General features: G+C 32.2%; 1 protein-coding gene across 1 annotated transcript; it reads left to right on the top strand.

Annotated features, from left to right (window-relative positions):
• Positions 1-11,705: 11,705 nt before the first annotated feature.
• On the top strand, positions 11,706-13,281 carry LOC120091566 (phytohormone-binding protein-like). The gene is made up of 2 exons (XM_039049658.2): positions 11,706-11,922; positions 12,867-13,281. The coding sequence occupies exons 1-2, from the start codon at positions 11,742-11,744 to the stop codon at positions 13,157-13,159; spliced, it is 474 nt and encodes a 157-aa protein (XP_038905586.1). The 5' UTR covers positions 11,706-11,741; the 3' UTR covers positions 13,160-13,281.
• The last annotated feature ends 8,438 nt before the right edge of the window (positions 13,282-21,719 follow it).

Genomic DNA, 21,719 nt, shown 5'->3' with positions numbered 1-21,719 from the left:
CCTAATACAAAATTTCGTAATGCTACCTTTCCAGAAATAACACAGCAAAAATAATTAAACAGACTCAAAATAATGAAACACCTTCCTGAAAAACCTGTTCCGTTTTGAAAAAGCCTCATCTTGGAAATCCCCGTTCGAAAAATCTCTGTTCAACAAAACGTCGTCGAAAACCAGAGAAGTAATCACCATTGAAATGGAGTTTAGAGTTTAAAGAAATCACCATTGTATTGTGTTTAGGTATTATTGATTTGAGGCTTCAGTCGTGAAAATTGTCAAATCATTCGTACACTGACGAGCAATCACATCAAATCAGGAAATTTCAAGCAAAAGCGAGAGTGTTCAATCAGATGAGAGCGAGACTTACCTCGTGAGGTACTTGTGAGGGCAATTTATGTAATTTGGTATGGCGATTCAACTGACATTATTTTTTAAAAATGGGTCATTTGACATTTTGGACCCAAAAAATGGGTCATCCTTACAAATTTCCCGAATGTTAAGGATGTTGTAAAATAAGTTTTTTATTCTTGTTTGGTTGGATTATTTGGTTGAAGCTTTGAAGTGGTTTCAGATTGAACCACTTGTTCAGTGAGCGTTCAAAAGTGTTTGGATTTAATTTTGGTTATTTTGATTGGAGCAATTTGGGGGTTATTTTAGATTGGGAAATTGACCTTAAATTTTAATTAAATTTGGTTCTTGGCTAGGGTTGATTCAAGGTGTATACTGTTTGGATTGTTGGGTTTGGTGTCCTAAATCTCGTGTATTCTCGTAGTTTGTAAACATTGTATAACCAAATTGTTATTGATAAAATAATTGTTATTTTATGAGTATACTCTCAATCGAAAGTCGGACTATGACTTATTGTTCATTAGAGGAATCAGTGGTATTTAAGGAGTTAAATGTAACCACAGGGGCAAAACGATAATTTGGCCCACTGTACTTACGAACAATTTATGAAGGGTCATCGCACTGTTGATTGGTTATATCTAATGGACATAGAAATTTATATGTAGTACGAAGAATGTAGCTATCGGTCTTTAGCGGAGTGATCGATAGTTAATGGATGTTGGGTATAATTAAAGAGTTTAATTAATTATCCAAGTACCATTGAAGTTTCAATCTACAGGTTCATAAGGTCTCCTCTATAGCTCAATAGGGATTTAAATGAGAATTAATTTTGGATTAATTTTAAGTGTTTAAACTAATTGAGTGAATTAATTATATATGATATAATTAATTAAATTATTTATATGTGATATAATTAATATAATGTATTTGATACATTATAATATAAAATATTTTGAGAGGAATTTGATTATGATTCAAATACTAATTATATGAATGAGATTCATATAAATAAATTTAATATAAATATAATTTACATTTAATACTATAAATAGTTAAGAGGAATTAAATATTTGAATATTATTAGAATATTAATTATATGGATGAGATTCATATAATTGATTTTAGTATAAATATGATTTATATTAAATATCATGCGTTGTTGAGAGATGATAAAACTATAGGTTATATTCTATTTGATACAATATAAAACTATAAGTTTATGTTATATGTGATATAACATATAGTATATAGAGAAATTATTTCAAATGGTAAAACTATTGAAAATATTTACAAGATATAACAAAATTTTAGAATTATGAATGATAGACGCTGATAGACACTAATATACTTCTATCATTGCCTATCAATGTCACCGATAGACACTGATAGAAGTCTATCAATGTCTATCAAGGCCTATAATTCCTAGTTCTAAAATTTTATTATATTTTGTAAATATTTTGGTTCATTTTTCTATATTTGAAAACAGCCATAGTATGTATATATATATATATATATATATTATTTTAATTTAATTAATTTTATATTTAATTTAATTAAAAGGAGGGAGTTACAACTGCCTCCCCTTAACCCTCTTAGGAAAATGTGTAGTGTAGGGTTGGGAGTTTAGTTGTCTTCTTCCACCATTTGAGGAACTAAAAAAACTTTCAGTTTCTCTCCTAAAAATACTCAGAGAAGAAAGGTTCTTCTTCTCCCTCTCAATCTCTCCTCCCTCTTCCAAATCTAGGTCAGAACCCACAACTCTTGCCGATTCTCAATTCTAGAGAATACAGAAGGTTCCAGTTGTGGTGGTGTTCCAGATTGAGGGAAACATGAAGAAGTGTTCTTCAACGGTAATGTATATTTCTTCCTTTTTTTCCCTCAAATACATGCTGTAAAATTTAGATATAATGCATAATCTCTTTGTCTTTTATTCTGTAATTCTAAAATTCTATGAAAATGAAAAATGAGATCAATCCCCGCTTCTGCACAAAAACCTTCGATGGTTTCCCTTCATATACAAGTTAGTTGATTTGGATAATTGCACTTTAAGGTAAGTTACCTACTGCCGATTCGTCATTAAACCCAAGTATGTGTTAAGATTTAGTTTCTATGTTGGCTTGGAATATTATGACATGCTTGATGGTCGGTTGGGATTGTGGAAGGTTATGTTTATGCGATGGAAATCTTGATATTATGTTTTGATGCATGTTTGATTGATGGATGGATTTAGAGACTGTTTTAAAATCTCTTAAGCATGATTTATGACTATGACTGTATGCTTATGCCTAAGTTGAACTATAGTGATTGTTAGTATTCTTACCTGGCTATGCACATTGCATGTAATGAGCCTTTAGGCTCAGACCTTATGCCTATGTACGATGCTCCCTTGGGATCACCCCTTATGTTTATGATTATGTCCCTCTGGGGCACTACCTATGAAAGTGTGCCTCCGGATTTGCCCTTTATACCTATGCCTACGATGCGTAATGTGCATCTAGTCCCGATAGGAAGTCTAATAGTTCATCTAGTGGGCCCAGTAGTGGGTCTCTTACTATATATATATACTCATCATTTCCTCTTCATGTTTTTTTTTTTCAGGTAAAGGTAAAGATAAATCAGCGAAGGCAATAGGGATCCGTGACCCTGGCCATTGGGATACGATATCACTTTCGCACTCATGTTTCTATTTATTTGATATGTTTTGGTTTAGGAGTCTAGCATTTCAAACTCTGGTTATTTCACTTATTAATTTATTTATTTGCTCATTTTGTTTTAAATTAGAGTCAGGGGTACCCCGAACGATTTGTTTTTAGGATTTTATTATTTTAAAACTTCATTTAATGAAATAAAAGTTTTGGTATTTTTTATTTATTATTTAAATTTTCCTTTGAAAAATATATTGTCAAACATATGCATGCATGTAGTAGCGTCTTGAATGTATAATAAAAAGTTAGATCGTTACGCATTATAATAATGAACACCTTATATTTCAATCATATATTCAACAAAAGTAATTAATATATATATTTATACACATCATATTATGATATACCTTCACAAAGTTTTTAAGTGTCTTAATTGATCTACTGGAAGAAGTAAAAACCTCTCAATAAAACCAGTGAATTGAAGCACCTCTTGGAAAGCTTACTAGTGACAATACCAACACCACGAGAAGCAGGGATTATAAAGTGACAGTTAAACGAAGACCTTAAACCTAGTCCTCTTCCCGACCATGTTTCAAGGATATGATCTCCATGTCCTCATGCTTGAGGTGAGGCCGATAAGAGTATCGACGATCAAGTTCCTTTTTATTGGGAGACAATGGAGGTAAATCTTCTTAAGTGATTGAAGCTAACCTTCCTTGACAAGGCGATCGAGCTTGGTGACTGGAACCCACTTTTCCTTATCATCACGGCTCCCTTCGCAACAACGACCACTACCACGATCGCCTTGCCACTACAACCTGTTATTGAATCCTCTGCCAAACCTGTCATAGTCTCGTCCTCCATATTCAACCAAGATCAGGGTTAGCAACAAGAATTAGCATGGAAAATGGGAGAGGGGATTAGGGATTTGAAATTTACAAAGAAGAATAGACTAAAGGGTTGGAGGAAATAGGGATTTGATACAGAGAGAAGAATTGTTGCAGGAGACTAAAAATGTAAAATAGAGGGAAAAGAATTTAAGAAATGTTACCCATAAGTTAAACCGTGCGCGCCTCTTCGTTTTTCTTTTTTTTTTTTTTTGGGGGGGGGGGGGCACTGACAAATGCTATAATGAAATGTTATGGAAAGTGATATTTCTTGTAGTGTATGATATATATTAATACATTATAGTATATAATTAATTATAAATATGATTTATAATTAAAACTATATAATATGTGAGAGATAAATATTTGAATAAGATTTAAATATTATTTATAAGAATAAGATTCACATAATACAATAGGTTAAAATTAATGTGAACGAGATTCATATTAAAACTATAGGTTATAAGAGATATTGCATTTTAATATGATTAGAATGCATAATATATAGTTAATTAACTAAGAGTTAGTTAATTATATTTTTTATAAAATTAATAACTCTCCATTACAGGGGAGTTACTCGTTGGTTTTCATGTGGGAGTTACTCCGTCACTCCATCCTCACCTTTGATTCTGTATGAATGTAAAAAGAGGGGGGAGAAAACAGACATGAAAATACTGATTCAAGAATATATCTCCCTAAAAGAAAAATTCTCATATCATCTTTATAAAGTTTTTCCTTCCCAAAAGCTTGAAGGAGACCACACTTTCTTATTCCTTGTTGGAAAATAGCAAGGTCGTTGCATGGTGTTGTCCTGTTCGTTGGAAATGTTGTTGTGTTCATGCAGTGCTGAGATCATGACCTTTGGGGAGGAAATCTGATAATAGGTTTCAATAAGGGTAAGTACTTCTTTCCTTCCTCTTAGTAGAACAACATGCTTAGAGTTTATAATGTTTATCTTATTGTATGTTTTTGTATGCAAACTTCTTTATTTTTGTGTTTTTCAAAATTGAAAATCAATTGCACGACATTCACACGCTTGCGCGAGCAGTTCCATTCCTTCACCCAACACATCTCATTTTTAAATGTACATTTTTATCTCTATAGACTTTTGGATTCCTTAGAACTTTGGATTATTTGCATATTGTAACTATTGGCATATTGGTAACTTAACTTTATTAGTTCATTTTAAACTCTTTTTAAATATTGAAACTAGTTTATAACTCTCGGAAACTCTCTATTGTAGTTTGCGATTGGATTCACTGTGTATGCATTATGATTTAAAATTGTGTTATTCTTTGAACAACTTTAAACTCCTTTCAAAACTTATTTACATATTGTATTTTAGTTATAACCCTTAGAACTATTCCATTTAGTTTGATATTAGATTCATTGAACACTTTTTAAGCAAGATTGATGAGTTGAAAAAATTTGTCAATATTGATGTGTAAAGCCAAACTCTAAAATGATTTTTTCTTTTCTACCTAGGTTTTGCAAGAATTCATTGGAGCAGTTAAGCCACGAAGTGAAGCCACGAAGCAACTGATATGTTTATAAGATTTTTTGTAGGATTAGTGGCAAAACTTTGGTTGCAGTGTACTATACTTAACTTACTTCTTGTAAAACCTTTACCAATTATTAGTCAATCTATTTGTTAAAAAATTAACAACTTTATCATTATATATTTTAAATCCTTTTATGTTTGTGCTTATTTTTTGTATTTAAATAGGATTAGTTGATTAAGGAAATCACAACAAATAGAGCTTATGATACCTTCTGGACATAGCCTTTTTAACAATAGGCTATGGAATCCCTAAAAAAATGTGGAAATTGTTAAAAATTAAATTTGGGGGACGCGCTTTAAAATTTTTTAATTATCCACCTGACGCGTAAAATTCTTTCTTTCTTTTTCTCTATTTCTCGTCCTTTCCTTTCTTCGTCTCTACACAAAAAACCTAGATCTTCCTTCTCTCAAATCTCAACCTTTATTTCTCCCAAATCTCAACTTTTCTTTCTTCTCATAGAACCCAATCTTCATCATCGACGAGACCGTTAAAGCTACCTTGTTGAATCTGGACTCTTATTTCATATTAATCCCTTTTTAGGGCCAGGCCTCAAATCCATCCCCACCGATCTTGGTAATGGTACGATTGTCAACTGTTAAGCACAAAAATTTAGAAGATAGATGAAACCTTGTTTTTTTCCTCTCTTAATAGCATCTGCAAATTTTCATTTCCTCAACTCCAAAAATCTAGGGCTCGCAAGTTACATGAAGAAGATTTTCTTTTGTAGGTAAGAACACGCACTCTTCTTCTTCTTCCTCTTTTGTGTTTCAATTTCAACTCTTAGGTTTTATGGATTTCACTCCGGCACTTTGTCTACCAACTCTTTCCATCTCTATCTCTCTCTCAAAACTATTGGATACTTGAAGCTAACGATTCGAGGTTAGTGACTGGTGTTGGGGTTGATGTCTTAAAGTCTCGTGTCCTGTAGTTTGTAAACAGTTTGTACGAACGCTTGTGTTGTATAATATATGATATTTACTTCACATCTTAATTTTGTTTAGTTGTATATTTTATTTGCTTTACCACAAATCAATAAATACAAAATCTCTGGTTGTCTGTATGTAACTTAAGCATGTATGTTGTGACATACAAGTGGATCATGTCTTGAGTGATAACCAACATGGTCTGTAGTATATGGATATAGGAGGAAAACCTTATCTTGGTAACGCTACGGATGCGGCCCGCTTTATGGAATGGTCACAAGTGTTGTGACTTGTCACAGATGGTCTGATCCTGATCATTCGTGTAGAGGACATACGAGTGGAGGCATCCTATATAAAGAGTTTGTATAAGACTTGACCACGAAGTGTTAACATCTCGTTATATAACACCGTTCATAACAGAGACTTCACTTCACTAGGATGACCATAGGTAACATGATCTCCATCCTGAGTGAGTTGGGAACTCCTGCCATTGAGGGCGGTCCTTTGATTTGTATGGGTACAAGTGGCTAGGTCGCCGATTCAAGCTTACCATTTTGGGGATTCGTCTGATTTGGGAGCTGGGAACTCAGCTACATAAGATGGAATTCACTCATTCCCCGAGGCAGAGGTAAGTAAATAGATAGCTTCTTTAAGGGTTGATTCCAGGGCTTGAACGATGTGGCGCCACACACCTTCTCTTGGCTTAAGAGATGTTCACACATAGTTGGACTATGTTGTATTGTTCATTAGAGGAATGAGTGGTACTTAAAGAGTGAGATGTAACTACAGGGGAAAAACGATAAATTGGCTCAGTTGTACTTACGAGTATCTGTGAAGTGTTATCGTACACATGATTGGTTATATCCGATGGACACAGAAATATATTTGTGGTAAGAAAAGTTCAGTTGTTGGTCTTTTGTGGAATGTCTGATAGTTAACGGATGGTGGATCTCGTGGCTAAAGAGTTTAGTCAGCTATTCACGAACCGTTGGAGCTTCGAGCTACAGATCCATTAGGTCCCCTGGGTAGCTTGGATAAAGTCGAGAATCAATGTTTGGGTCAGTTTGAAATGTTCAAATTGACAAGAAAGAGTTCGATTATATATGATATAATTGAACTGGTTAATTATATATGATATAATTGGTTAAATGTATGAGATACATTATTTGAGAGGAAATTAGATATAAATATGATTTATATCAAGTGGAGGAGAAATTACTATAGTAGATATGTGATATCAAACTATAGGGTAAGAATATAATATGATTATATTCATTAATTATTAAATTGATTAATTATTAGATAATTGGTCGTATTATTCTCCTCAATCGTGCGTTAGTGGGAGTAGCTGCATTTGGTTATGGTAACCAATGAATAAAATGAAAATTGTTTTGATTTGGCAAAAAAATTTGAAAATTCACAATCGATGCGAAAACATAAACGATCGCCTAGCTTGAGAGCCTACACGATAGTAGCTCATCGTCTAAACGATCGCACGACTTTCCCTAGACGATCCCTTAGCTTTCCTAAACGATCGCATAGCGTGTCGCATTTTGTAAACGATCGTCTACCTTTTATTAAACGATCGCTTAGTAAAACCTACACGATCTGTAGCTTCATCTAAATGATAAGCATCCCTACTATACAATAGCTCTTTCTCTCCCACTTGCTTATCGTCTACATGATCTGTCTTTCCTCCTACCTCTACCAAATTCACCAAAGACCACACTTTGGATTCTCACTCCGAGAATACCAAGGGCTCCAATTGGTGGTGTCGTCCCCGCTGTTTACTTGTTCGTGACTGTTCATGTTGCTACCGTTTAAGTAGACGATCGTGCTGTCGCAGCCAACTGATTTGCTGGGCGATACAGCTTGTAGAGGTTCTTCTGCTGCTTTGAGTTCAATGTTTGAAGAGAGTCTTCAACTGATATGAGAACTCATTCCCTTGTGTTTTATTTATCGAAGCATATCGTTAATTAGTGTTAATTTGCATAACTATTTGTTAGAATGTGTATGTTGTATTTCGGTCATAATGAAATCGGAAAGATCCGAATGCGCTCATGGATGCTCTTCGTTAAGAGTTCCTTCAACTAGATCCTCCTACCCTTTTAGACCAGTTTTATGTTTTGACTTCAATCAACTCTTGAACATTCATGCTTTCGAATTTAATTCGTATGGGTATCATTCGAATAGGTAATTGCAGGTACCATCTCATGCTAAAAGTAAAACTTTTATGCTAGATCTCGACTCTTGATCCGATAAAAGAACTCGATCTGGTCCAAAACTCGATCAAGTCTTGATCCGATCCTCGATCCGGTCCAAAACTCCCTCACTGTGAAGAACTCGATGCTCGCCCAGATCTTTCGTAGAATAAAACCCACTCGATGTTCCCCCACTCGATGTTATTGTGTGTTACTTTTCCTCTTTCATTTTAATAAGTTCGTTTATTCGAAAAAACTATTATTGATTACTTTGTTATCTTGTATCGTGAAATTTAGATTCTTGATTTTAACATTCTTTTCTTTCTTCTCCCTTCAATTGAATAGTCTTTTGCAGGTCAAGATGGTGGTATACAAATGATTCTTAAAAAAGTGAGGTACGTGATTTGATTTTGACTTATTAATTAAAGGAGTTTATATTTATTTAAGACAAGTTTGTGTAAGTTCTTAAATTTCACATATTCTGATTTTTTATTTAAATTTGTGTGAGTAGGTGTTGTAATTAGTCACTTAGGACATGGATTTTTTTTTACTGCAGCTGATTGGCCTTAATATATTATCTTTGGTTGATATTGTTACCCAAATATGTGGAAATTTGGTTGTATCTTTAGTGAGTTGTTGTGGTGCTGAATTGATCAATTTTTTGTTGCTTAATTTGTTGAAAGTAATAAATATTTCTAGACTTCTTTGTAATAAAAGTGGTGCTGAATTGTGTTTACATAACTTTGTCTATTATTAATGAACCACATATTTTTTTAGGTTGTTTAAGAGTCAAAATGACAATTGTGTACTTTTTATATAGTCTTAACATTCAATTGTGGTTTTGGGAACCAATCTGATGCTAATTCACTTTTTATGTAGGTAGATGAAGATCAAAGATGGAAACTCAATTCCATGATACTATAATCTTCAAAACTTGATGAATTTTGTATTTTGTGAACCTTGTATGGTTGAAAATTATATTTGGTGTATTTTTTGTATTATTTGGATAATTTTTTTTGTTTCTCATGTAAATTGATTACTAAATTTCAATAATGAAAGGAAGTCATTGTATTTAATGCATACATTGTGAATTATTTCATATGTTTATTTAACTTAAAACAAGTGTTTGTAATGTAAATGGACATAATTTCAATGCTGTTTGTTATAACATAAGATTAAAACTAAATATTATGATATAATAGCCTTAAAAAAAGGTTATCATATGTCAAATAAAGCATTAAGAAAAGGCTATTATATAATAAAGATAGTATTAAGAGCAAGCTATAATATTTTAAAGATAGCTTTAATGACTAATGCTATTGAATGTTTGCATAGCCATGTATACATACTCTATCTTCATATTCTATTATAGTATTCATTATAGCTCTACAAAAAGGCTATAAAAAGTCCCAGACTTTTAATAACATGGGTTGTCAGGACCTTCGAAAAAGGCTATGAAAAGTCTTTTATAGCCTTTTTCGTTAGCTATTGCATCCTTTATTTCTTGTAGTGTATGTAATAACAGGGTTGAAAGAAATAACAAACTATCAATACATGAATTTTATTGACAATACAAAAGTGTCATAATATAAATTGCAATGACAATAATAATGTGACATGATTGAATATTTGTTGACATAAAACATTGTCAAGGTTCACATACTCTTGATAAGAAAACAAATGTCACATACTCTTAAAAAGTGTCATGGTTCAATATTCTTGACAAGAAAAAACTGTCACTATATATTCTTTCTTGACATTTTATAACTATCATCAATACTCATAATGATACAGAAATAAGTCAATTTTCAATCAATTTATGACAAGAATAACATACCATAGTAAACTTGACAGAGACAGTTTATAACTGTTAGTAACTATTTATTGTTGACAATTATTTATTTGTCAATAAAAGTCCAATTATAAAAATTTTCAAAAAGAATCATTGATATTGACACCTTTATAAGAAATACTACGACTCACAATAACTATCACAAATTATAGTTGTGATAATTTTAAAATGCCATGAAATTCAAGCTTTATTGTAGTGAAGGCAATAGGGAGTCGAGACACCCTTACAAATCATCGTCTTAAAGACAATTATCTCCCTTACACGGATTGCAAGTAAACTACAACAAACATCTCAATATGATATAATAACTAATTAAGGTAGAACAACGTCGTTGAACTATCCGAATCTGACAAAACTCTTAGATACTTTTTCTATCCTCAACTTAAGATCAAAACAAAAAAAGATAGAAAAAAGATAACTCTTAAAAAAAATGTGATACAACACAATATAACCAATTTTCTATTAATAGGTTAGTAATTTAGTAACTCTCCAAATAATAATATAAATACAAGATTGAAACATATGTCAAACATAACTCAATTGATTGAGTAATTACTTGATAAATACAAGTATAACTCTTCATCAAACAAAAGTAACTAAAAATGTTGCATTTGTAAACAAAACATTTAATTCATTTTGATGTCTCAATCCAATTTGAATGTAAACATTAAACAAAAAATTAGAATGTAACAATGGTGCCTCGAGGTCAAAGATTCAATTCTCCCACACTAAATATGATAAAAAATGTAAAATTTAATTTAATTTACATATGATAAATGTAAAATTGAATTTAATTTACATAGGATAAATTCATCACCTTTCATTTTACTTGGGTTTTTCATCCTCAAATAAGTGTGATGGGAAAGGTTGTTGCTAAGTTCCTAACAACCATTACAACCCGCTCCTCTATAGCTTAACACATTTTTAATAAGGATTATAATTCAGCCTCAATTTTCAAGCACATCAATAACAAAATTGTCTTTCAAACAAACGGATAAGAATGAAGTAAACACTTCCATTCAATTCTTTATAAGATATATAATATACATTTCATGGATGCATGCATATACTCAAGTACTCACAAGATTCCACAGCTCTCAATCACTCTCCAAAAACCAAACCCTAGAACAATGTGCAAAAGCAACAAAAAAACAAACACCATGTGTGATTAAACGACAATAAATTAAATAGAAGCCAATTTGCTTTGTGTGTTGAGTTGTCATCTACACGTGCTGATCTCTTGTCCCAAAAATGTAATATCTCTTCTTTATAAACAAAAACTAATGTCTTTGTAATTTACAAGGGGAAACCAACAAAAGAGAAGGCATGGTTAAGGAAGCTAGAGCTCAAGCAAAAGTTAGGGTTGGAGTTGAAACCCTTTGGAAAGCTTTGGTTAAAGACTTAAGATTTATCATTCCAAAGCTCATGCCTAATACTGTTGAAAAAATTGAGCTCATTCATGGAAATGGTGGCCTTGGCTCTGTCTTGCTCTTCCATCTTGGCCGTGGTGAGTTCATTTTTCATATATATAATTATTTCTATGAGATAATATTTGTGAATGGTTAGATTAGCTTTTGTAATTTCCATTGGCAATCATTTGATCACCCTTCAATAATTTGATGGGTTAGAAAAATCTTGAGAATTGAATCCTTGTGTGAAATTATATGGTGAACTCATGTGTATGAGGCATATCTAGTTAGTTATAACTTAAAGACACAAAATATAAAGTTAAGTCTCCATTTAATTAACTATGTGATTTTTTGTTTTTAAAATTATATATCCTTGTTTTCTAACTCCCATGATTTTCATGCTAAAATTTACTTTTTTTTTTTTTTAGTTTTCAAAACATAGCTTTAAATTTGAAAATATTCCTAAGATATAAGACACGAAATTAAAGAAACTAACAAGTTGAAGAAGTCATTGTAAGCTTAATTTATAAAAATAAAAAACTTAAAACTAAATTGTTATAATCACACGAACCCCTAAATGATTTTAGAATGTTAAATCACTCATTGATTCAAAAGCTTAAGTTGATGAGTTGTAATAAAATTAATTATATAAACACTCTATCACTTTTTCCATTACTTGTATGCTTAAAAATTTGTAAAAGATTCAAAAAGTGGAAATCAATATTAATTGAAAAGGAAATGATATTATAGAAATTTTAATACAGAGCCTCTTAGATCTCCTACTCTAAAAATATGTTATATCACAATTGACTCATGCATGTAGGTGAATGAGTAATTTAACACAGCCAAAAAAAGGTTAAGTATTAGAATGAATATTACTTTTTCCCAATATATTATAAACAGATATAGCTCAAATATTTAGTTCATGACACAACTCTTACAATGAATATAAAATAAGGAGTAAATGGTGTATAATTGGACTTTAAATTTATAAAATATTCTCAAATAAATCATACAAAAACCCCAAGAAAATGATTTGCAGGTGTGAAGATTGTGAAAATACAGAAGGAAAGGATTGTAGAACTTGATGAGACAAAACATGAATTTGGGCTAGAAGTGATGGAAGGAATTCTCTTAAAAAGAGGATTTTCTTCCTTCAAAACAACATTCAAGCTTTCTTCCATGAAAGAAAAGGAAACCCTAGTGGATGTAAAGGTTGTTTATGGGACTGAAAGAGATGATGAAGATGAAGTTCACATGGAGGAAGTGGCAACTAAGCCAGCTCTTTCTTTTCTTCAACTCTTGGAGAAGTTTCTTCTTGATTCATCTACTTAAAAACCATTTTTTTTTTTTTTATGTGTGTTCTCATCTTGATATTATAATATCTCACATGATCAATTTGGAATATATATCGTACTATTGCAAAATATTCTATATATTTAATTTCTAGATGTTCCAATATTTGTAAAGGGTGCCACTATTATATATTTAATATAGTATATATATTTGGTTGGGCATATTAATGCCAAATTTTGGCCATATAAAATGTACCTGACCTCCATGTGACAACAATAATAAATTTATAATTCAGGAAAGAGAGGATCCGCAAAATAAAGAAAAAGGACTCTGATGCCTAAGTCAGTAAAAGAACTGAATAATCGAGAAGAAGTCAGAAGTTCTTAAGTGATGTGAATTCAACCATTGAACCATTTCATGTACCTAAAGGACCAATTATAAGAAGCAAGGCAAAGAAGATTCAAGAGACATTCACACTACATCTTCAAAAACTAGCAAATTTACAAGAACAAACAAATAATTTTGAGACCAAAGTTTATATAATATTAGTTCAATAAGTCAAGAAAAGAATGGTATGAAGATGGCACGGAAAAAGTCCTATAGTTTGAAGATGATACGGTGGTAAAAAAAAAGTGCAGATTTTATGAATAAAATGTTGTCAAGTGTGCAATGTATGGGGAAATGTGATGTCAAACCTTGTCAAACGTGCATATCTATTTTTTCGCCTTCTAGATGAGATATTTAAGGCAATTTGAAGACTTTCTACATTTCTAGTTTTGCATTTTGACTTATAATTTAATATGCAATTAAGTTTCAAGTTTCTAGGTGTTATTTTCTACAATTTGCAATTAATTGTATTTGAATGACTTTTGAGTTTCTTGGTCTAACCACGATCATTTGGCCTATAAAATGGCTTGTAATATTCTTTAAAACTCAGATTATCCATAGTAAAAAAACTTGTGCTTATTCAACCCTTTGGTGTTGTCTTTATTTTTCAAATCTTGCTTTAGATTTGATGTTTAAATCAATTCATTGGATTAGTCTTAATCAAGCTAATTCTGGAGTGAGTTGTCTTAGGATCTAAGAGTGACCCTCATAGATTCAAAGTTTGATCTAAATTAGCTTTCTTTGTGAGTGTTTGCAAGGATCCTAGAAGGACCTCTAGCTTTGCATCCAACAAGCATCATGGACGCTAATCATTAAGTTAAGATCTCGATCCCAGATAAAGTTCTAGATCCCTCATATGAAGTTATAGTGATGTATTTATAGAGAGAATAAGATAGAGTTTACCTTTTTCTCTTATGATAAGGATGAGATAAATTTTTTCTAATCCTAATAAGTTAGGATTAGATATGATTAGATAAATTCACTTTATCTAGTATTTATTTTCACTTATCTTTTTATGATTGTTTGCCTATCTTGTAAGGTTTAAATTCACCCACAACATTAGTCTCCACTCCCAAGTTAGAATTCATGGTTCAACTTTTTATATTATATAATATAAGCTTGAATTTGACCTTCACTTGAAAGTACTATTTTCTAAAGCACACAATTTCGTTAAGAAGACAAAATATTATAACAAAATAACTATGTCAGGCATATTTAATTACTAATGAATTGCTATTAATTTTTAATGTAACATTAGAAAATTTCAAATTTGAAACCAAACTTATTTGGGATTCCATAATTTAATTGAAATCTTCAAGTTAGAAAGGTGCTTTATTTATCTTTCAATCTAGTATTCTTTCTTGATCTTGTTTGTTTTAGCCACTAGGAGTCTTTTGATTGGTTTTTTACTATGGGTTTAAACTCTCCAATGTCTTTTACCATAAGAGACTTTTATCGCATAGAGTTTGTCAATCCCAAATCAAGTTCCAGATCCCTCATATGAAGTTATAATAATGTATTTATAGAGAGAATGAAATAAAGTTTACCTTTTCTTCTTATGATAAGGATGGATTTTTCCTAATGCTAATATGTTAGGACTAGATATGCTTAGATCTTTATCTAATATTTATCTTCCTTTATCTTTTCCTGACTTTTGGCCTATTTTGTGAGGTCCAAATTCACCCACAAAAATGCGTATATAGAAATTGGCAATGGAAGCAAAAAACTATTATGATATTTGTAAATCTAGCAATAGTTTTCAAAATGTGTAAATATAGCAATAGAAATTAATGTAATTTATGTATTTTAATATTCCAATTTTATCCTTATTCTTTATTAGCATGTATATCTGATATACTCTATATTTGGAATATCAGTTAAATATGTATATCATTTATACAATTGATATACCATGACTTTTATTATGTTATAGTGGTTGTTTGTTCGATTATTTTGAATATTATTGTTTTTTTGTTTTTGTTTTTTTCATTCGATTAGCTTGATTTCAATACTCTAATTTATGCCTTGGCGTTACTTGTGTTACATTTTGGAATTTTGATCTAGTTTTGATGGTATATCTTAATTACGTTAATTGTCTCAAATGATATACCAAATATAAAATATATAAGTTAATTTGTTCTGTTTTCAAATTTTTTATATGATTTTGATGGTATATCAATCACATTCAATTTGATATATTCATTATATTTCATATTGTGTAGGCCAATTAACTGATAGACCAAATTTAGAGAGATGAAGAAAGTGTATCAATGATACTGTTAGTATACAAAATAAGAAATATATCATTCAAAGTGATCTCCAATCGAAGTACAACATTGATGTTTCAATTGTATATCAATTCTAATTCAATATCCATTTTAAGTACGTCAATAGTATATCAATAGTACTATATCATCATTCATTCAAAATATGCAATTAAGTACTACATCAGGAATATTTACCAATAGGATGAATGGAAACCAATATAAATTGATGAATAATATGCTAGAAATATAATTCTCTAAAAAATGAATAAGGATTCAAATTATGTCCACAAATCTATAGTATATATAAAAGGCGGGATAGGGAGAAACTTTTCATGCCAATTATACCATTTCATTATATTGATTCTCAAAATTACGTCTGTGACAATTTTTTCTTTTAATTCAGAATTGATGTTATTAACGGCAAATTGAGGAGGAAGAAGAATGGGCAAGCAACATAGCCCATTCAAAAATGATGTTTGATAACTTGTAGAAATACAAGTTATTGTTCTCTCAAAGTTGGAATAATTATGATATTTAGTGATATAAACACACTCATTATGACGGAAAATGTATGAAATTCTATACATGTGATAAACGCATAAAAAAGTATAATTTTTAGTAAAAAGCTGCTTCACTAACGCATTTCAACACAGGAATCAAAGAAATTTACTAAATATTGTAGTTAAGGCTGACACAAGGGGTATGCGTCCGAGAATGTTCAATGCATGAAAGATACATTTGGCTTGTGCAGTTCGTGTCAAATCACCATTTGCAAGTATGAGTATCTGACTGGCGGTGTCTAAGCATTTTAGAAGTAGCAGACAGTTGTCCCAAGTTATGGAAATTAATGCAGTCAAATCACCAAGTTGGTGAGATTTACCTATAAAAGGAAAAGCCACTTGCAGAATAGAGAGTTAGACACTTTTTTAGCCCAGACAGTTAAAAATTCTCTTAAACTAGTAGTTAGAGTCCTCTGCTAATGCAAGCAAGAAGTAGGAGGGAAGACATCATTACCACCGTTGATCAAGAGGAGTTGTCAGAGAAAAGCTTGAGAAAGATATCTTCCTCAACTCCTTCATTAAGTTGGTATAGCAAGCATTAAAAACAAGCCAAAAGGGACAAGAGATTGAACTCTGCAGCTTGACTTCTTCCTTTTTATTTTTCATTTCCATTCACCATTTTATTTCATTAACCTGAGATTGTTTGTATAAACACTTGTTATCTTTAATTCAATCTTATCTTTGGCCATTTATCACTTCTCCATATGTTTACCTTCGAAATTATGTGTGTTTGTAAATTTTTTGACTTAATGAGAGCATCTACACCATCTTCATTTCATCTCAATTATGCTCATTTAGACCTCTTATTTCTGCTAGGAAATCAACACATACCACTGACACTTTAAACCATTCATCCATAAACCCCTTTATCCCTCTACACTTCTATTTCTTTTTATATGCATGCCGTAGATTAGTGTAAATAACCAACACTTCTCAGATAATTAGGAAAAATTTGTATTAGATCCAAAACAAAGTTTGCACTAGAACATTCTAGAGTCCCTACATTTGACCCTAGACTTACTAGGAAACTAAGTTAGATTTTTACTTGGGTCTGACTTGAGAGAACTTGTACACATTCACAAGGTGTGCATGCATCCACTACTAACGCATCGCCTAATTTTCTTACCAAGAGAGAAATCAATCCATCATGCATCTCCATTCATCATAGTCATTCATCACCATTCTCCCTCATCATTTTAACCACTTTTTGAATCAAAACCATGGGGCGAACAATGTTGAAGAGAGAAGATGAAAAAAACTTAAGCTTAGATTTGACATTCTGTTAGAAATATGATATTGGCTAAATATATTTGTTTAAATTCCCTGGCTTCACCTTCTTGAGCTTTTTGGAGTTGCCTCTTCTCTTGTCCCAGATGGATCTTGTCACAGAAGTTACCTTTTCAGTTTCTGATTCTGTAGAATATTTCTTTTCTTATTTATCATATTCTTAGAATATTTCTTATGAAATATTTTCCTTTCTGATGGGCTGAAAATTTTTTGTGGGATTATTTTCCTTGTTTCCGTTGTGCTATTTATGCTCAAGAAAATCATTTGCTAGGGTTGCCTCTACATTCATTTTTTGAGTATATTGTATGTCATCTTTATTCAATAAGAGTTTTCTCTTTCCGATGAAAACAAAGTTCTCTATGTTGCATTTTTGGCAGTGTGTTCTTTGTTAATTCTCATCACTATTCATGAAGATTGTTTGGTCTTAGAGGGAGTCTAAGACTTTGTTCATCGAGAAGGATTTCTCAAATCTTAGGGGAGCCTAAGTTGCTTTGCATCGAGAAGGGAGTTCTCATTACTTAAGGAATTCTAAGTTCTCTTGTGAAGAAAGTTCACAAGTAGAAAGAAAGATATTATCATGTGAGAAGGAGTCTCATTCACTCAGGGGAAGGCCAAGTGTTTCATCACTAATGTTCATATACTTAGGGGAAGCCTAAGTTCAAGAAAGGGAGTCTCTCATCTAGGGGGAGCCTAGATATTCAACAAACTCGGGCTGAACATGTGTCACTGTAATTTTGTTCCCTTACAAATAAGTACAATATTGTAATCAATTGGCTTTCTTACATTCATGGATTATCTTTCCTTGGCTTACTGCCCCTTAGACGTAAGTGGTTTATTGCCGAACTGGGTTAACAAACTTGGTGTGTTTGTTTTAATTTCCTTTACTTTATTTTTTGTTGTTGTTTGTGAATGTACCAAGATGTTGTGTTAGACATCTATTGAGTGCTTACAACCATTTTCAAAAATTTCAATTGGTATCAGTGTGGGTCACCTTTATCTGAGGTGCTTCGATCATGGAAGAAAGGTGGTTCCACTACCCATCCTCCTGTTCTTGATGGAACAAATTAATCTTATTGGAAAGCCAAGATGATTGCATTCTTAAAGTCTATTGACAACAAAACTTGGAAAATCATTGTAACTGGTTGGTCTCCTCCAACTATGAAGAATATTGAAGACAAAGAAGTTCTAAAGCTAGAGATTCAATCGACTGAAGCTAAAGATGAATCTTTTTCGAGAAATTCTCGTGCCTTAAATACTATTTTTAACTAGTGCGGACCGCAATCTATTCCATTTGATTAATACTTGCACTTCAGCTAAGGAAGCTTGGGACATTCTGTCTATTGTTCATGAAGGAACTTCAAAGGTAAAGCTATCAAGATTACAACTATTAACATCGAAGTTTGAGAATCTCAAAATGTAGGATGATGGAACGATTGCTGAATTTAATGTTCAGTTACTTGATATTGCCAATGAGTCATTTTTGGGGGAGAAAATCTCAGAGGAAAAACTGGTTAGGAAAGTTCTTAAGTCTTTGCCTAAGAAATTTGACATGAAAGTGACAACCATTGAGAAAGCTCATGACATCTCCAAGATGAAAATGGATGATTTATTTGGATCTTTTCTCGCATTTGAAATGTCAGTTGAAGGAAAATTGGAGAAAAAAAATTAAAAGTGTGGCCTTGCAGTCCTTAGTTGAAGAAGAGCTTGATGAATTGAATGGTAAGTCTGATGAGTCTCTTGCTGACTTTATTTCTTTATTGCCTAAGCAGTTTAGTCATGTGCTCAAACGATTTGAAAAAAAAAAACCAGAGAATGTGAAGGTTTTGGTCAATTCCAAGCTGAATGTTGTAACTTTCTAAGATGAAAGAATAAAAGTTATGTCTTAATCTGGTCTGATGCTGATTCTGATGGGAATAGTGAATCTGAAGTTGATGGCAGGGCACTTGTTAGTAACATCTCCTCAGATACTTCATCTTACGAGAATCTTGATTTTGATGTATTTGCTAGAAGTGACAATAGTGAAAATAACTCTGTCTCAGCTTATCCTTCCTACCAAGCACTCTTTAACAAGTGGCAGGACAACCTAAAAGTTCTCACGGTTCAAAAGAAGATGATTGAATCTTTGTCCGCTAAAAATCATAGACTTATATCTATAGTTGGTGATTTAAAATGTGAACTAAAACTCCCTAAGGCTGACAAAATCTCTATGTGTAAGTCTATTAGAATGCTCAATTTAGGATCAGAAACGTTAGACAAAATCTTTTGTAAAGAAAAATCTTCTAGTGACAATGTTGGCCTAGGGTTATCAAGAAGAGTAGTCGGAAGCTACCAATCATCCCGACTCAAAGGAAAACAGAAAATTGAGTTTGTTAAAGTGCAACTTCCTAAATCTTATGGCTTTCAAGAAATAGCCTCAAGCAGTACAAAAAGGGGGCATAATCAGCACAATCGTCAATTTAAACAAATGTGGACCTGCTACTACCGTGGAAAAAGAGGACGTAAGAGACCTTTTTGCTTTTAACTATATGGAACTCATCTAACATGCCCATTTTGTCCTTTTCTAGCAGATATAACTCTCTTTATAGATCAACTATATGTAAGATTAAAGAGGCCCAACACAAATGCAATGTTATTCTAACTTCCCTCAGGTCTTCAGCTAAAGAAGACTAGTTCTTTAATAATGGCAACTCTAGACGCATGACTGGAGAAAAGAGCTACATTTTTTACCTAAAACTTGTGAGTTCCAAACGTGTTACTTTTGGGGATGGAGCTACAAGAAAAATTTTTGGAAAAGGAAAACTGCATTTTTTGCTTTACCTTCTCTCAGTGATGTGATGCTAGGTGAAGGGCTTATGATCAATCTTACCAGTATTAGTCAGTTGTATGATTAAAGGCTAAATGTAAATTTTCCTAAGACGGATGTATTGTCACAAATGATGCTAAGGCTCTTGTCATTGTAGGTATATGCTTTAACTGTTATTTACGGTCCCCTAATGATACATCGCAGGTCTGTCATCTCTCTTGGCAGGAGGAAGCAAGTTTATGGCACAAGCATTTTAGGCATATGAGTATCAAGTCTATTCAAAAGGCTATTTCAAAGAATGCTATTTTTTGTCTTTCTTCTTTGCAAGTCTCAAATGAAAAAATTTGTGGTGACTGTCAAGCTAGTAAACAAATTCATGTGGCTCATAAGCAGGCCTATACAAATTCATGTTTCCAATCGTACTATGGAATTATTACATTTGGACCTCATGGGGCCTATGCAAACAGAGAGTCTTGGTAGAAAAAGCTATGTTCTTGTTTGTGTGGATCATTATTTTAGGTACATTTGGATGCGTTTTCTTAATGATAAATCAGAAATATTTACTATCTTTCAAGTTTTGTATCTTCAAGTTCAAATAGAAAAGAACTTGAATGTTGTTTGCTTCAGAACTGATCATGGTCGTGAGTTTGAGAACTCTCAGTTTCATGATTTTTGTGCTACTGCGGGTATTTATCATGAGTTCTCTACTCCAATTACCCCTCAGCAAAATAGGGTTGTTAAGCAGAAGAGTCAAACTCTCCAAGAGATGGCCCGAGCAATGCTTCATGCCAAAAGTTTTCCTCTACACTTTGGGTTTAAGCCTTGTACACAGCTTATCATATCCACAACTATGTTGCCTTGCGTCCAAGTTCCTACAACACGAATTGTGAAATCTGGAGAGGGAGGAAACTTAATGTCAAATATTTTCATATCTTCGACAACTGATGTTATATCTTAAATGACAAAGACTTCAGAAGGAAATGGGATCCTAAATCTGACGAAGGCATGTTTTTGGATTATTCCACAAATAGTGGAATCTACTAGGTATTCAAAAAACGCACACAATATGTTATGGACTATATAAACATTGTTATTGATGATGCTATGTATAGTTCAGATTTTGTCTCTATTGAAGAGAAGAATGGTGTATTACCTGCTATTAGCTCTAATGTCCAAGACAAGTTATCTAACAAGTGTTCTGATTGCTAGATTGAAAATTGTTGTGATGTGACTAAAAATTCTAAAGTCAATGACAGACAACCCTCCAGTAGAGTTCATAAAAATTAATTTGTCTC

Source organism: Benincasa hispida, chromosome 11 (assembly GCF_027475165.1).
Source record: "Benincasa hispida cultivar pf3 chromosome 11, pf3_genome.v1.1, whole genome shotgun sequence".
In the NCBI taxonomy this organism is placed as follows: Eukaryota; Viridiplantae; Streptophyta; class Magnoliopsida; order Cucurbitales; family Cucurbitaceae; genus Benincasa; species Benincasa hispida.
Note: the sequence above shows the minus strand (reverse complement) of the source record. Positions and strands in the feature narration are given on the sequence as shown.

Coding starts and splice junctions, on each gene's coding strand:
- LOC120091566 (XM_039049658.2), top strand. CDS start 11,742: ATGGTTAAGGAAGCTAGAGCTCAAGCAAAAGTTAGGGTTGGAGTTGAA. Junction 11,923..12,866: donor GCTCTTCCATCTTGGCCGTG/GTGAGTTCATTT, acceptor AATGATTTGCAG/GTGTGAAGATTGTGAAAATA.